This window comes from Betta splendens, chromosome 21, assembly GCF_900634795.4.
Source record: "Betta splendens chromosome 21, fBetSpl5.4, whole genome shotgun sequence".
NCBI lineage: Eukaryota > Metazoa > Chordata > Actinopteri > Anabantiformes > Osphronemidae > Betta > Betta splendens.
This window is the reverse complement of record NC_040899.1, coordinates 13,290,494-13,306,686: the sequence shown is the minus strand read 5'-3', so window position 1 is coordinate 13,306,686 and position 16,193 is coordinate 13,290,494. Positions and strand designations below refer to the sequence as shown.

General features: G+C 45.3%; 1 protein-coding gene across 3 annotated transcripts in view; it reads right to left on the bottom strand.

Annotated features, from left to right (window-relative positions):
- Window positions 1-1,379: 1,379 nt before the first annotated feature.
- Window positions 1,380-16,193, bottom strand: part of LOC114846854 (neuropilin-2-like) — a 65,946-nt gene continuing 51,132 nt past the window's right edge. The window contains exons 14-18 of one of the 3 annotated variants that reach the window (XM_029136010.3): window positions 15,498-15,766; window positions 15,317-15,413; window positions 13,839-13,871; window positions 5,799-5,861; window positions 1,380-4,953 (exon numbers count right to left, since the gene is read on the bottom strand). In XM_029136010.3, the coding sequence (XP_028991843.1) occupies window positions 4,634-4,953; window positions 5,799-5,861; window positions 13,839-13,871; window positions 15,317-15,413; window positions 15,498-15,766 (782 nt within the window). In that variant the 3' untranslated portion in view covers window positions 1,380-4,633. Of the gene's footprint in view, window positions 4,954-5,798; window positions 5,865-6,282; window positions 10,922-13,838; window positions 13,872-15,316; window positions 15,414-15,497; window positions 15,767-16,193 lie in introns of those variants that run through there. The other 2 variants (XM_029136009.3, XM_029136011.3) reach the window with 2 other exon arrangements.

Below are 16,193 nucleotides of genomic sequence, written 5' to 3'. Positions count from 1 at the left end.
TTCTTAGAGTCTTGTTGATCTTGTATAGTTCCAAGCATTCCATGATGTGAGGCATTGAGTCATGGGCGTTCTTGTAGTCAATCCAGGCCATGCTTAGGTTGGTGTGTCTGTACAGTTTCGGGTGACTGCTTTGTTCAGCAGTAGCTGGTGTTTTGCTCCCTGGTGTTACTACCAGTTCCATTCTGGGCACTGCTCATGTATTGATCCATGTGCCTGCTCATCTTGGCTGCTATGACGCCTGACAGGAGCTTCCATGTGCGGAGGCAGGTTATTGGGCGGTAGTTGGATGGGACTGCTCCTCTCTGGGGGTCCTTCAGGATCAGGACTGTTCGGCCTTCGGTCAACCATTCAGGATGAGTTCCATCCTCTAGTAGCTTTTTCATCTGTGACCCCAGGTGCTCATGCAGTGAGGTTAGCTTCTTCAACCAGGAGGCATGGATCATGTCAGGTCCAGTTCTTCATACCTGAGACTTTCTCTTGGATCTGGATCTGCCATTGTGATGGTTACTGCATCTTGTTCAGGAAGGCTGCTGTTTATTCTCCTGGTTTCAACTTCTCTGGCGTATCTCTTCATCCGGGTAGCCAGGGCTATGAGTCTTTGCTTGGCAGTCTCAAAGGCCTCAGGTATTGTCATGTTGGTCATGTTGCTGTACTTCTTAGATAGGTGGTACTTTTCATGCCTTCCTGTAGTTCTGATGATTGGCTAACTTCTTTCCGTGTTGCCTTGATCTTAGCCTCCAACCTCCGTTTCCACGGGGGATGCTGCACCTTGTGGCTTGTGTTGATCTTATAGCCAAGTACCCCAAGGCTCACAGTTGCTGTGCTGTATATCAGCTGATTGGTCTTAGTGATGGTCATGGTTGGCATCGTTTGTAGTGCTGTACTGAGATCTTCTAGCAGACTTTCATTTCAGTTTTTCTTGGTAACCGGCTTCGGGGCTTCCAGGTGTCTGTCTTAGCCCTGATTTTCATTCTTAGGTCAGCTGCTCTTGCATTAGGCTCTGTTATTATTGGGGCTTGAAACCCAATCTCTGATTGTGGGGAGGATGATGATATCGCTCTGACCTGGCGTCCCGGCTCCCGCTTGCCGTAGCATTTATGTTGTGTTACCTCATCAATCTCTAGTTGTGACATCAGGTCTTTCTTGCAGATATTAGAGCACTGTGTTACTAGTTGTTTCAGCTTTAGTTTAGATGTTGGGTTTCGAAGTATCCATAGTTTCCACATTCTCTTCATGTAGTAAGTTTTTTTTGCCAAAATTTTTTACTTATCAACGAAGACATGATTTACTGCACAAAGAATTCATAGGCTGATTCATAGTAGCAGGTTGTAGTCACAGTGACTCCAGTTGTACACATAGAAACACAACCAACCACAGGCTTGTTATTTAGCCTTTATTAAATAATAATAACATTACAAAAAGAAAATTGTCTGTACAAAGTCTACAAACAAGAGTTATCTGGCCAGTGCCGTAGTTGTGTAAATGTAGTGTGTGTGTTTGCGTGTGTGTGTCTGTGTGTATCCATCAACGTGGGCCTCTGGGCCTCCAGAGGGAAAGAGTAAAAAAAGCGAGAGATAGAGAGCGAAAGAGAGCAAAAGAGAGAAAAAGTGGGAGAAAGTGAGAGAGAGAGAGATACAGGGATGGAGGGGGGGGGGTTTGTATGAAGCATGTTACAATACAGTTGTGCGTCTCACAACGTCAGAGTGAGGAGAGTCAGAGAAAAGACAGAGTGATAGAGCTCCAAGGCACAGTCAAATGAAAACACAGAGCGATGGACAAAGGCCCGTCCATCACCCCTTTTCTATTGTTCGCTCCCTCCATCGCTCCGTCTCCGGCCACGTTAGCACGTTTGTACGTGTATGCATAACATTCATTCAGTAGAAATGAACGCAAAAGACAGAGAACACAAAGCAAAACGAGTGTGAGTGTTAAGCTCTTTTTTCCACCTCCGTTAAACAACAACTTGGCCCCGAACCTCTCACAGATCCAGAAAACACAAGGGTTTTTCAAGCCTGACCCGACTGAAAAACAAACAGCACAAATCAAGACCTCAGTCGCTCCCTGACGTTCCCTCCCTGCTCGCTGTTTGTTCCGTTGTCCTCTTTGCTCGTTGCGTCCTCGCTGTTGTGATCGCGTCTCTCTCTCTCTCTCTCTCTCTTTCACCCTGCTTCTATCTCAGCCTGACAGCTCGTTTCACGTTTCATTCTGTTTATCTTACTCCAGTCTGTGCGTTTGTCTGCTCTTCCCATCTGTCGGCTCGGTGGCTCACTGGATGCACAGAAACACCTGCTGTTAGTCGGACTTAGCTGCTCAGATGAACCCCTCCATTCGACCCATTCATTAGACTTTGATGGAATGTTTGGCAACTGAATCAAATGTTCCTGAAAACAGTGCGCACGCCCCAAAAATTTGAATAGTTTCCTGCAACACAAGGCTGTAAAATATTGCTAAAACCAATTAGTGTGTGGCGCCAGCTTTACCATCGCACTACTTCCAATAATGATGGAAGTAGCTTGGTACAATTTGGTACAAAAGGACCAGAACAAAACCATTAGTTTTATTCTGACCAAGTGGATATTTTAGGGGATATGTAAAAAATGCTGCAGATCATTAACGTTTAATAAAAGAACTGCAAACTCGCAATCAAAAACTCTCAAAAAATGTTTTCTCATTCATTTAAAACCTGTCTTAACTTTAAACATCTTTGATGCAGTGGGTTGTAGTCTTTGTCACGCTTGGCAGCATAACTAAACAAAAAGCAGCCCCTATAATAAATGCATGACTCAACAGCGCCCCCAGTGGCGAAGAAAATAAACAGTGCTCCTTTAATTTAAATAGGAAACCAAATATTCCTGGTAAATAAATGTGTCTTTTTGTAGCTCCTGTAACATGAATAGTTCTTCAATAATGTAAGAAATTCAACAAAATATTATTTATTTCAGCATGTAAACACATCCGCCTTCTTTTTCCCTTTCTCTCTGTCGTTCTCTCAAACTATCTGTGTATGTGCATGTGTGTGTGTGGGTGTGTGTGTCCTCTTCATCAGTTTTCAGCAGCACTGGCCCTCCTCGATGGCTGTCCTCCGATACAGCGTATACTGTAGTTAGGTTAAGGCTCGATTGTGTGTCCAAGAAAGTTGACGGTACGATTTCTCTACTCCTTATTTCAGTCATTCTTTCTCTTCCTGTTAATAAATGTCCTTCATCCAGGGGAGGGGGGGGGGGCATTCAGCACGGTGGATGGAAAGGCGGGATGATGCTATCACTCAGTCCATCCAGCCTCTTTTAATAATTGTTAGAACAACCCCACCCCCCCACCCCCACCCCCCATGCACATACGCGGCTCTTTGGCAATCCATAGGTTGCAGTAAAACAGTTACGTTCATTTTGCTCACACAGTGTCTGTCCATCATACAGTCTGAAAAGCAAAAAAATATAGATATATACCAAAGACAAAATCTAGAATACTGAATCTAAAGCACGATTTTATAACAGCATGTTAGATTTAGATAGACCTCTGATTTTCTGTCCTTCATCCTTCTTCACCTTTTCTCTACATTTCATAAAGGCGGATAAATCTTTAATGGAAAATGTGCCAAAATATTAAAAGACTGAAGTAACAATTAAGACCATGGAGTCCAACACAACGCTAAAGAAAGTCTAAAAATGGCGTAAGAGCTCTACAGGGCGGCTACAAACTGAAGCTGGCTTCTCTTTAGCGTTTATTTTTTTAAACAGACACGTCTAAAACAGAACTCACGTCTATGCCACTGGTTTTCACAAAGCGCAGACCGAGGGCAGACCTTGGAGCGAGCGAGCTAATGGACGCTGTAAAAACTCACAGAACTCATATCTAAAGCTTTTGAGAAACACAAAAAAAAAAGTCCTTTTTTTCATCCTCTCATTCTCCCTCGCCTTTAGAAATCTAGCTTCATTTGAGTTGTGTGTGGTTTGATATCTTCTTTTGAGGGGTAGGCATTCACTTGATATGTGTCGATTTCACTTATAAAAAAACCCCACTTCGAACGGTCCACTGGTGCTGAAGTCTTCACCAGCTGGCAGAAACTGGGACTTTTGCAATTCTACATGCCGACTCTATTGTCCACGTTCCGTTTCCAGCTAATGAGGACACTTTGACATCGCCCTTGAGTGGATTTCCGTGAAATCCTTGGTCACCAACGCTTTTACCCCAGACCGTGCTGCCATTTGTGGTCCAAACGTCCAGATTGTCACAGGTGCTGCGGTTTGTCTCGTCCTCAACCTCATTCCAGTGGCTGGTGGGTAATATTCTATAGAAGATCTGTCATTCATATTCATTTATTCATTCCTTCATTCATTCACAGGCTTTAAGAATCAAGCAGGCTCTCTCCTGCAGGCGGAGGAGATATGGTGCTGGAGGGGAGACTAACGTCAGGTGTCCCCCATAGATTAGGCCTCATAGCATGTAGGGTTCCCACTTGCACACGAGTAGGTGGGGAAACACTGAGTTCCCCCCGTAGACATCAGAGTAAGGGAGTAGCAGGATAATAGGTAGGGGACACTTAATGTTTCTTTTCTGTTGTCTTTGTTGGAGAGTTAATGCGAACCTCCCCCACCGTTCTCTGGGCTTTTCCTCTCCCTTCGCCGCCTCGTCCTCACGCCTCAGAGCAGCACCTCTGCTGGTTGATCTTCACCTTATGCTTGATCCCGTCGTACAGCTCGAAGTTGTAGTTCTCCAGCGTGGTGGAGGAGCGCGAGGAGAGCCCGCTGTAGGAGCACGTGCAGTAGAGGAGCAGGCCGGCGCACACGGCGCCGAGCAGCACGCCCAGCGAGCTCATCACGATGATGGTGAGCAGGATGGGGTCCAGCGTGTACAGCCACGCGTTGTCCTTCTCCGACACCAGCGTGACGGAGGAGGGGTCCACGTCAGCGGCCGAGGGGGTGGAGAAGGAGGACGGCCACCCTGGGAAGAAGTCTGGGGGAGAAAGGACGAAACAGAGCACATTTTCACCTCCACGGAATAAAGGTTTTGGATGATTGAGAAACTATTAAACTCTAAACTTATCGAGGAAAGAACATAGAGTGAGAAGCGCCAGTGTAGGGAAAGTAAATAAAGTGTGACGGAGTCGAACGAAGCACATTTTGGCTCATTAGCTCAAGAACTAAAACTTCAAATCAGCGAACATATTAAAATGAATTAGTTTGAAAAAGATGTCCTGTGAGTGTGGAAATGGGTGCATCCACTTAGTATAATCACCGGTGGTGATCCACTTGATGAATACAGTATATGCACGAGAAGAAGCCCATTCAAAGTTAAGTACTGTGTACGAAGCGTTTTATAGAAGAACCCCCGACACAGGAAAGCGCTAAACAGACAGTTAGTTAGTGAACGAGGCTGAGGGCGTGTGTTGTATCTGTCAAAGGGCTGAGAAAAACAAGGGATAGTAACCACACACACACACACACACACACACACACACACACACACACACACACACACACACACACACACACACACACGCACGCACGCACACACACACATGTTCCTGGAAAGCAAATCGCGCTTGTTCCAGACAGATGTTTTCCTCGGTACCCAGGAGGAGGCTGTCGGTCTCGCTTTGTCTGCTAGCGAACATGAAAGAGGAGGAGAGGAAACGCAGCCCGACGCGCCTGCACAGACACACACCCTCCGCTCACTCTCTCACGGCTCAGCGGCGGCGTTGTAACAGTGGAATCACAAGCAGAATGAAGCGCCGCGGGCATGCCTCGACCTAAAGGGGAGAACGCTCTGGTGCGGGTGACGAGTGGGAGGAACCTCACCTCCGCCGTTCGGGGTCTTGTGGTTGAAAATGGGATCCTTGCCAAAATCCATGGGCCTAGGGTCTGCTGAGAAAGAAAGAATACAGGCGTTAATCTCCACCGGAGCTACTCATCTTGTGATAACATCGCTGCGTCTCTTATGTTGTCAGCACACAGGCTCCATTTGTAGACGGAACTCAAAGTACACAAAAGCTTAAGGAGTGAGTGATCTTTTCCTGTTTAAACTTTCTTAGGAGATTTCCTAGCAAGCGTTTTGTTCTGTGCTCAGACGATCAAGGCCGAATAACATGCTAAACGTTTTATCCGGACTACCTGCACAAAGCCGAGAAAGTTTCATTTCGTGATAAGAATCAGCTGTTTTTTATTGGCTTAGAAATTAAAACGGAGTCAAGAGATGGAGAGAATGAATGGAGAGAATGAATGGAGAGATAGGCGCCGGGAGAGGGGAGGAGTGGACTGTGAAGGAATAGACCCACAAAACGGCTTCATAGAAAAATATCACCTTTATTACCGTCACATTCCCCACAATATATTTCTCTTTGTTTCAAGACCATGGAATTCAACAAGCTAAAATACCACTTAATATTTCTGAGGCCAGCCAGAGTGCAAGGCTTTGAAGGGCTTGGAAGCTCAAATCTTCTTCAATCCAGGTTTATTCAAGGAAATTGATATTACATGCCCCAGGAGGAAAAAAAAGGAGCAGTGTGACATCTGGGCAGCTGATAACAATTTATTGCTGGGGCAAAGTAACCAAAAACACATTATGAAGTGAAACCATAATAGATATTGAAGAGATAAGAGGTGAAAAACTAATTTAGTAGATATGAAAAAAAGATATAGAGCCTCATTTCCTCAGTTAGATAGAGTCATTTATCTGAGACAATTTAGACATGTGACATCTCCCTATTATAATTTCTACAAAAGCCTTTACAAAGTCCCAATACTCCTCTGCCTCAAACTTTAGCTTTAAATGCATTTACTGCAAGTCATTTCCATGAAATCAACAGAAATTGACCTTCAAAACAAAAGCAGATAATAAACAAAAGGGAAAAGTGTGCAAAATTAGAAGTAATAGCTATGCTACAGTAGCTGTAGCATGAGCAGAAAATGTGACAATGTCCAATCGCCCGGTCTGTGAGAGGATTTAACCTTTTCTGGCTGCACTGGTGTCAGAATGTCATGGGAGACGCTGACAGCGTAAAGAGAAGCTACTGTATGTCATATAACATCGCATCTCTGCTAAAAAAATACTCAAATGAGAGTTTAACAAGTATTGCACTACTTCAAACTCGGTTTTACTACAAGCTGCATTGTTTTTTCTTTTCACACAAAAAATATTCTGAATTGAATGAAGAACAAATCCAAGCAAAGTCACTGATTCGTTCAAGAATTGCACAATCGAAGCATTTTTTTAATCTACTTGTGACTTCAGCCCTAACGTGAGGATGAAACGCAATAAATAAGAGAAAAGGAGGGAAGGACGGTGCAGGCGGTCAAAAAGTAGCCAACGCGTGTTAGCCTTCAGCTGCCTGCAGATTAAGACCATGTTATGTTCAGTGCAAAGGAGATGCAGTTACTGAACGGGCATTAGTTATAAGTAAAACACGGAACACAGTTGACCCCAGTAACACTTAAATCAGCTGCAGTGCACGTTAAGGCTTCTAATCAGACTTGCTTTCTGCTTCTGAGTTCTTGTTTCTCACTTGACCAAAAATTAAATCATCACCCGAGAGACAGAAAACGACGCCGCACAGAAATCCTGCCCTGACAAAACACGAGAGCCGCTCGGACACTCTTTGGACGACTGCTGAGCACTTCCTAATGATCCTGGCTTAAAGCCCTCGGGCTGGGATCCGGGAAAGAATCATCACGCGGATCTGAAAGAAGATTAAAACTCCCTCTAGCCCCATTTTATCTCCGCTCTCCAATTAGTAAAGGGAAGAATTAAGAAAAGGGGGCTTTTTTATTCAGGCAAGGCATGGACGGCTCTTTGGCACCATATGCTGTTCCAGTGGGGGCCGGAGGACCTGTTAGAGCGCATTCACTCATAATATTTCTCCAGGAATGAGAGGGAGAGATGGAAAGGGGGGGGGGGGGGGGGGGGGTTGGCTTGAGGGTTAAAAGTGCTTACTGCAGGGCTTTATGAATTCAATCAGCTCCATTAACTAATTAGAAATATTAAAGGGCTTCAAAGTAGTCTGTGATGGAGAACAGAGAGGGAAGTGAGGGGAGGCTGATTTGAAAGTGCCGCAGGAAGAGATGCCAGCACATTTTCCAAATCTTGCAAAAAGTTTGACAGAGAGAGAGAGAAAGACAAAAATGCAAGGGTAGCACAACATAAATACAGCCGTGCATCATTTCTCCATTAGAATTTCAGCCCCACATTGATTAGGTTACAGCGCAGAGTCGTATGATGTGTAAATCACTCACGAGTCGATTGGAGCGGACGGAGGAGGGGCTCTGGGAGGCGGGAAAATGGATATGCATGCACAAAATGATACTTGTTGACTAAAGCAGAAAGCGTAGTTTACGAGTCGCAATATGGTGAGAACAAGTCAAAACGGGGGGCGTGAAGATGATTTAAAGCCCTGAATGTGATAGCGCCTTCGAAATCGGGGTGTCTTTTTTCCATCCAACGCCGGTTTGTGTGCAGTGCATCTCCGTCACACAGTCTATTCCACCAAAAGGCCTCTTTCATCTGCTGTTGTGTTTGAAACAACCTGCCCTCCTCCTTCAATTCTCTCCCTCCTTCAATACAAACTCCAACCTGCCTCCCTCTTAGCCTTCCTCTCAGAAAAAAAAATCTATCTTTAGAAAGAATCCAGAGGAGTTTTTTTTTTTAACTTCTTTCATCTCCCTCCATCCCTGGGCACGTTCTAAGGAGGGAAAAGGGGCTCGTGTAATGGGCCCTTCTCCTCTGAGAGATTTTGCCCTCCACCATTTTCTCTCCTGTGTTTTTACTGGGAGGATTTACTGTTTGAGGAGGGGAACAGGCAGATTTTGATATAAGAAAAGGGAGCTGGAGGATTTGGACATGAACAGAATGAGTGGGAGCACAAGAAAAAGTAACTATGTCAATGGTACGTACACATGTACAGTGTGTGAATAATTACAGTTTTACAGCATAATAATCAAACACATGATTGTTTCACTTTTTGTCCTAATTTAGATAAAATGAAATGCTTAAGTTGAAAGATGCACGTTTCTTGTTCACTCCAACATGACTCAACAAAAGTTAAGATCTCCAATCAATATGGTTAATAAGTATAAAAATAAACATTGTATGACTATTGTACACAAGAAACACATGTAGTTCTATTGAACAACAAAGGAAAAACCTGGTAATTAATTCATAATCAAAACATCGGCTAAACTCTTCACAGTCAAATTTAAGAAATCAACATCCAGCAAATGAACAATAAATGAAGAGCTCTCAAGATTTCAAAATAAAGTGTAGCGCAACTCATCAGAATGCGCTTCACTTAAAACTCGATACAGTATGTACACATTTAAACAGGTCATCAAAAAAGCAGCGCTGCACACAAACACATCAGTGAATGAAATAACAAAGTAAGACTCGCTCCGTGACGTTTGGTCTCACGTCATTCAGGCCAGTGGGTTTTTGAACGTAATCCTCAATAACACACACCTGTGCTCATTCACATTCATAATACATACAATTATGGGTTTTTAATTGGTTACATTCACCCAGCCCTGTATGCAGGAAAATGAAAGATGTTTCATTTGAACATTAACAGACACAGGCAGCAAACTATAGAGTCCGTACTCTTATTTAACCTCTTGAAGCGCATGGAAACAACCCAGCAGTATATAGTATATTTAGGTAAGTAACCAAAACTATATGAGGCTTTGAAAGTCTTGAAGTGTCCGTGCATGTGTGTGGGAGTGTGTATAATTGTGCGTGTGTGTGTGTGCATGCGTGTGTGTGTGTGTGTGTGTGTGTGTGTGTGTGTGTGTGTGTGTGTGTGTGTGTGTGTGTGCAGCAGGTATGCGTGACATGTAGGTCACTGGACTGAGGAAAAGCACAAGTTTGATTCTAGAGGCTACACGGCCCACGTGTGCAGCTGTCTATCAGCCGTGGGCTGAATGGGCAGCACTAATTCTCCCCTCACCTCTGCTTCTGCGTTCCTAATCTGTGTGTGTCACTCAAAGGCTGGTGGACAAACACACTGCAGCTTCATTCAGGCCCAAACAAATAACTTCCTCTCTCTCTCTCTCTCTCTCTCTCTCTCTGTCTCTCTCTATGCAGCGCACAGTCACAGTGTGTTTCCCCTCGATCTGTGTGTAAATCCCTTCACTGTCAGACAGGGCATTTGGAGGCAGGCAGTGTCCAGGCTGCAGATCAGTGCAGGGCAGACTATACAACGTACATATGTCACGTCCACAGTCAATTTCTCAGTATATCTGTGACTTTGTTGTCAGTCACGTCATAATAATCTTATTTTAGGTTTTGACGCAGATGGAAAATTCAACATCCCCTTTTCCAAAAACCATAAAGCAACTCCACTGTAACATTCTGTTCAGCTGTCAGACTTCCCCCTTCTGCTTTCCCAGTGAAGGAGGCTAGTAACCATTAGCCGTAGATGTACTTTCACCAGTTCCAGCCAACAAGGAAGGTTAGAAAAAGTCCACCCTGGCCACTCAGATCAATCAGAAGCAACCAGAGGTTCAGCATCTCCTCAGCGCAGATCATTGTAACGGAGCTGTGTCAGTCCAGCTGGTTCAACACTGACAATCAAAGCTGTCATCTTTCTCCAGTTTGACGGTGAGCATGGGTTCGAGGCTCGTCCCGCCACCTGGGTACAGGTGCTTCTGATTGGGGCTGTGTATCAGATTATAGCTGAGGTTTTGGTTCTGGTAGCAGTTCTGGTGGACTTGCAGATTCGGGTGTTGACTGTTGTGGTACAGCACCGAGTGGTGGTGGGCACTGCTGGTCTTCTTGGTGGCCCAGTGGTACCGGTGGCAGCACAGTACCACCGCCACTGTCACAATGGCCAGCAGCAAGAGGGCGCCGCCTCCCGCCAACATATAGTACCAGTAGGCAGGGACGGGCTCTGCCACCACTGTGTCTACTGTGGGCTTCCTTCCAGACACGGCACCCCCTGGAGGGCAGGAGGACACATTACTGCTCGGCTCAACGCACACGCGATGCAGACATGCAGAGCGCTTTGGAAAAGCTGTTGGCCATCGAACTGATGGTTCGCTAAGCCCCTTACCCAGACAGCAGTTATCAACTAAAAGTAAACAGCCTTGGTTGTCACACGAATTGTGCTTATAATCTGTAGCTATTGAGTACTTATAGTAGAACTACTGTAGTATTTAAAGCCATGATGCGTAACTGAACTTAGGCTCATGTCTAGAATTTCAAACTGTGCATTTGAAATGTGACCAACAGGAGTTTGCGACAATAAACCTGTCTGACCCCATACTTCAATGGGACTTAGCGAATGGTCAGTTACTGCAGAAGGAGAAACGGTAAAACGAGGGTGCCTTGCGTGAGGCAGGATGTATAAAATCAACAGCAGGCAAAATCATCAATCAACTGTCAGACGCCAGACTGAGCCCTCCTATCAAATACACATTGCTCATAAAAGATGCTGATGCACAAATCTTAATTACGCCGATTTCAGGCCAGAATTTGGGATGCAGACTTCACAAGCGTCAGCAGCACACTGACAAAAGGCTCATGCCATGCGCTGACGCCGGATCAGAGAGTGCAAAGCCTTTATTATGCAGCGACTGGCTGATTGTGACAAAGCAGAGGGAGTGTTAAGTGGCTGTAGTTGGTCGAGGGCACAGCTGTGCTTATCAGGGCACGATCGGGCCTGAATGGAGCCGAGTGGGGAGAGGAAGGGGTGAGGTGGGAAAGAGGGGAAAATTACAGGGTTGGAGAAAGATTAAGAGAGGAGGCATTATTTGAGAAAAGAATGGAGAGAAGTACAGAGGGTGGTAGAAAGTGAGAGGGAGGGAGGGAGCTAATCCTGCCATGATATCTTTAATCCTGCATTAAAGGGTTTGTCTGAAACTTCAGCACTCTGTCAAGTCGCTGAAAGAGAAACCCGCCGAGGGAGAGGTTGCGGAAGAAAAAGCGAGGGAGCAAAACGAATGCGAGCGCGAGAGAAAAGGACGCGAGAGGAAGCGCTGGTGGAGCCAGGGCCAGAGAACGGATGAAGCAACGGCGGTGCCGAGAGAGATACGCAACTTCAAGGAAAGCAGCGGGCTTAATTCGGCCTTTTTTGTTAGGTTCAGACGCACTCGTTAAGGGCTTTGGTTGTAAAGCTGCGCTCTAAGTAGCCTGCGCGGACGCCTTCCCACCAGTGGATTAGAGCGCCAATGGTTTCCAGAGACGCACAACATCGCGCTGCTACTGTACGTGGCCCTTTTTGGGATACGACGCGCTGAAAAGGGGCCTGTTGAGCACGAGTGTGTAGAAAAACACCCAACATTGGGTTGAAATGCTGTTGGTGGATTACCTGAAATAAACTTTTCTGGACGTAAAATGCTTCCTCTCCCTCCATTTTCCAAATCAAGACACACTAATAAGTATTGTTTTAATAAAAATTATAATAAAAAAATATAACTACAGTATTTTACACATGCTCAGCCACAATCACAGTTCAAGCCCAGCTCATTTTTCAACAGGTGTCCCTAAAGAACCAAGTTTAACTTTCTCCCTCGGCCTCATTCTCGTGAAATCGCCGACGCTGTTATGGTGGGAGTCCGGATCCAGAGGTTTACGAAATATTAAAATACCACATCAAGTACCTGCGGTGAATTGCATGAGGCAGGAGACTTCTGTTTCCTTTGGATTGGTCTCAAGAGAATTGTGCTGATTTCAGTGAATAGAACCGCGGCGAACAAAGCAAAGGACACTCAAGTTTCCGACAGCATCCAAGGAATGTGTTTGATCTATTCACACAGTGGAAAGCAGACACCGCAGGTTCAAACACACGAGAGGGGTTATTTTAAGGATATTGTCTCACAATCTACCTCCACACTTAATTTAAGTAACTGGCTAAGTGTGTGTTAAGGTTTTAGCCTCAAACGTGTTGCTATACACATATACATAAAATCAAAAACCACCTGAAACTAACCTTGGCATCACACACGAGAGAGACTTCAATGTCAATGTCGGGCCTATGCTTCTAAAAACATAGCTTGTATATTTTGTGCATCGCTAAATAAAAGCAGCCTGAGTTTCAGGTCCTGACCCAGGCTCTGAAAAACAGGAGATCCAGTAGCATAAGCTGTCTAAGCCCCTTTTTATCTGCTTTCAGACTGGCCTATTTCAGTACGAGAGAGAAAAACAAGAATATAATGGCAAAACAGAAAAAGGAAGCTGGTCGGTGATCAGCTTTTCGTTCAGCTTTCTGGGCACAGCGATGGAAAAATGAAAGGGAAAGCTAAAAACAAAGCAGGATAAAAACGGATGCAAATTGAGAAGCGGTGAGGAAAGTTAGAGATGGAGAAGAAGTACGGAGAGGATGAGAGGCCTGAATACAGACGGGGACGTGTCCGCAACAAATCAGGATGGAGCAATGGATACGGAGCAAGTGAGTTCCACTGCGGGCAAAAAAAAACTCGATACCTGATTCACTTCACAAGTTTACAACTTTCCATACAATGCCTCGAGAGCCCCCTTAAACTATACACTCAAAGCAGGGTGCACGTGTTAATGACCTGAATCATGTCAGCCTGTTCTTATTCTCTGACTGCAGTTTGTTTCTAGTTCTTAAGCACAAGATCCAAGTACACGACCGAAGGGGGCGGCCCAGCATGCAGGGGGTCATGCTGGAACAATGCACAGTTGCCTCCATCATGATCGGGCACAGAAAGGTCAACAGACCAAACCTACTGTATACTGATACCAATACAACGAGTTGGATTTGTTGCAGCGCGTCGTGAGGATTTGTCAGTCACTGGGGACCAGTGCAGTGCTGCGAGCTGAGCTTAGAGCAGCGAGCAGGAAGCACAGACATTTTGCAAAGGTAACACAGAGGTACAAGAGGAAGCACTTACTGATTATCCCAGGAGTTAAGGCGGGTAAAGGCTCTGCAAAGGAGAAAAGAACCGTTACTCGTGGTGTTCAGTAGACAATAATGGCTGAGCTGCAGCTTCACGTCAGGGTGAAATGCAAATGTTCATGTTTGAGAAGTAGAACTGAACATTAAACCAGATCTAATTTGACGAGTTTACATGACTCATAGTTTGTGTATTCACTTACTCTGACATAAACCCACATTCTACAGCGACAACCACTGATTGGCTGCTGCTAAACAGGAAGGATCTCATATGAATATGAATATGAATGAACTCTCCAGACTTGTTTTTTTATCATTAAATTCCACTGTAGCCATTATTCAGTTGGTTCTGTAGCATCATTTAATGGTACATTATACTCACTATATATGCTTTTTTATGCAGTGCACAACTGCACTTTACGTCTTTTTGAGAAACTTGATTATGATCAGCAGCACTGGGAGATATAATGGAAGGCGAGAGGAAGCATCTCCATTCATTATTTGTTTAATATTGTCTCCTGTTTCCTCTTTTCCTGATGTGAGATGTGTACGTGATGCAAAAGAAGATGGAAGGAAGACAGCACGAAGCAGGGTGAAGGAAGGAAAATAGACAAGTAGAAAGGAAGGCTGGAGGTAAGTTAAAGGGTCGTGGGAACAGGGAGGGAAATCACTGCTGTTTATTATTTGCTGGAGGGTGTCGCACATGTTATGAAAGCTGGAGGCCGAAGGAAGATGGGGGAATGAGGATATCAGTGACAAGAATAAAGATGGAGCGAGTGAAAGTAACTATAAAAACTATGAAAAGTAAATTATGGAGGGGTTCAAGGAATCAAAGACCTTTTTCAAACAGAAGTGGGAGAAAATGAAATCGAAACAGCAAAAAGAAATGCAAGGAATCAAGCAACGCTTTGGAGGGTTGGGTGGTCGAGCAACACACTGAAGGACACAAAGAGGCAGATATAATGAAAGATAGATTAGAATCCGAGCCCAAAGGCCATTTGTGGCCTACTTTCTTTTTTTGGAGTGTGTGCGTAAACATTACAAGTGTTTTTTTTCCTCCTCTCTCGCTGAGTGAGGTGGCGTGTGAGTTTTTCAGACTGCCTCTTAGACCGGGTCAATCCCAATGGTCATTATCATATGTGTGCTCTGTGGTGAGACAGACACTTCACTGTTTGCAAGCTTTTATGACCCCGTGCCGGTGCTTCAAATTTACAGATGACATCAACATTGCTACAAAGTGGTCATTTGTTTTATTTCTTTGGTTAATTTAATGTCAGATAACAGACATTTTTAAATCTAATTTTCTCTTGTTAACTGTTAAATATTTGTCATTGAATAATGACAAATAACGTTATAATGAAGTCTCTCTTGCTCCTTTTCTCACATCTGGTCCCCGGTGGAAGCTCAGCATAAACATTGATCTGTGAAGGAGTGAGACAATGCCACGTTCATGAACGCACAGCCGGTGGGACTTACGCGTGCACTGCTCCAGCTGCAGGCTGCTGCTCATGTGGATGTTGTCTATTCTGACGTGGCCCCTGGTCGGGTGCTCAAAAAACCCTTCAAACACGACCTGGGTGTGAGAAGAACAGAAACACTGTGTCAGTGTAACCGCACATGCACATGTGCGGTAGCCGCCGCACGGCAGCACACTTGCCTGGTACTCCTTGGGGCTCTGTGGCAGTATGGTGCGGCCCTCCCTCCAGTGGGGCCCCTGGTCTCCCTTCAGCGCCCACAGCAGCGTCTCCTCCTGTTCGTAGTCCCTCAGCAGGACTCGCAGGCTGCCCAGCGCCTCCCCCTGAATCTGGTAGTAGAAGACGAGGCACAGCGGGCCTTGCTCCGGTCCCACCTCGGGGCTCAGGAGGCGGGCGCGCTTGCGCTGGGTGTGGCCGCCCGCATCCACGTGGAGGTAGTTCCCTGACAGACCTACAGGAAGCACGGACGTCTATGTCAGACTGGTTGGAGTGGGAGAGTGTGCACGGTGTGATGGTGTGAAGTAGCAGCATGAGGTTGAGCCATTACCACCGCAGTGATGAGAAATGAGACAAATGACTGTGTACACACACACACACACTCAACTCTGCTTTACAGCCTTAATCTTTCTGAATGCTGACATTTTTCTACCTACTCAGCGTGATCCATACATTAACAATGGGTGTGTGTGTGTGTGTTTGTGCGTGCGAGTGTGTGAGTGTGTGTACATGCTTCCCTTCCGTGCTATAAATTTTTCATCCAGCCGCTCTCAGCTCAAAGACTGGAAAGGGAGATTGACAGAGAGCAAAGGAGGTAAAAGGGAGAGGAGGGCTGAGTGAGGCAAAGACTGAACAAACATGGTAGAGATGAGAGGGAGACA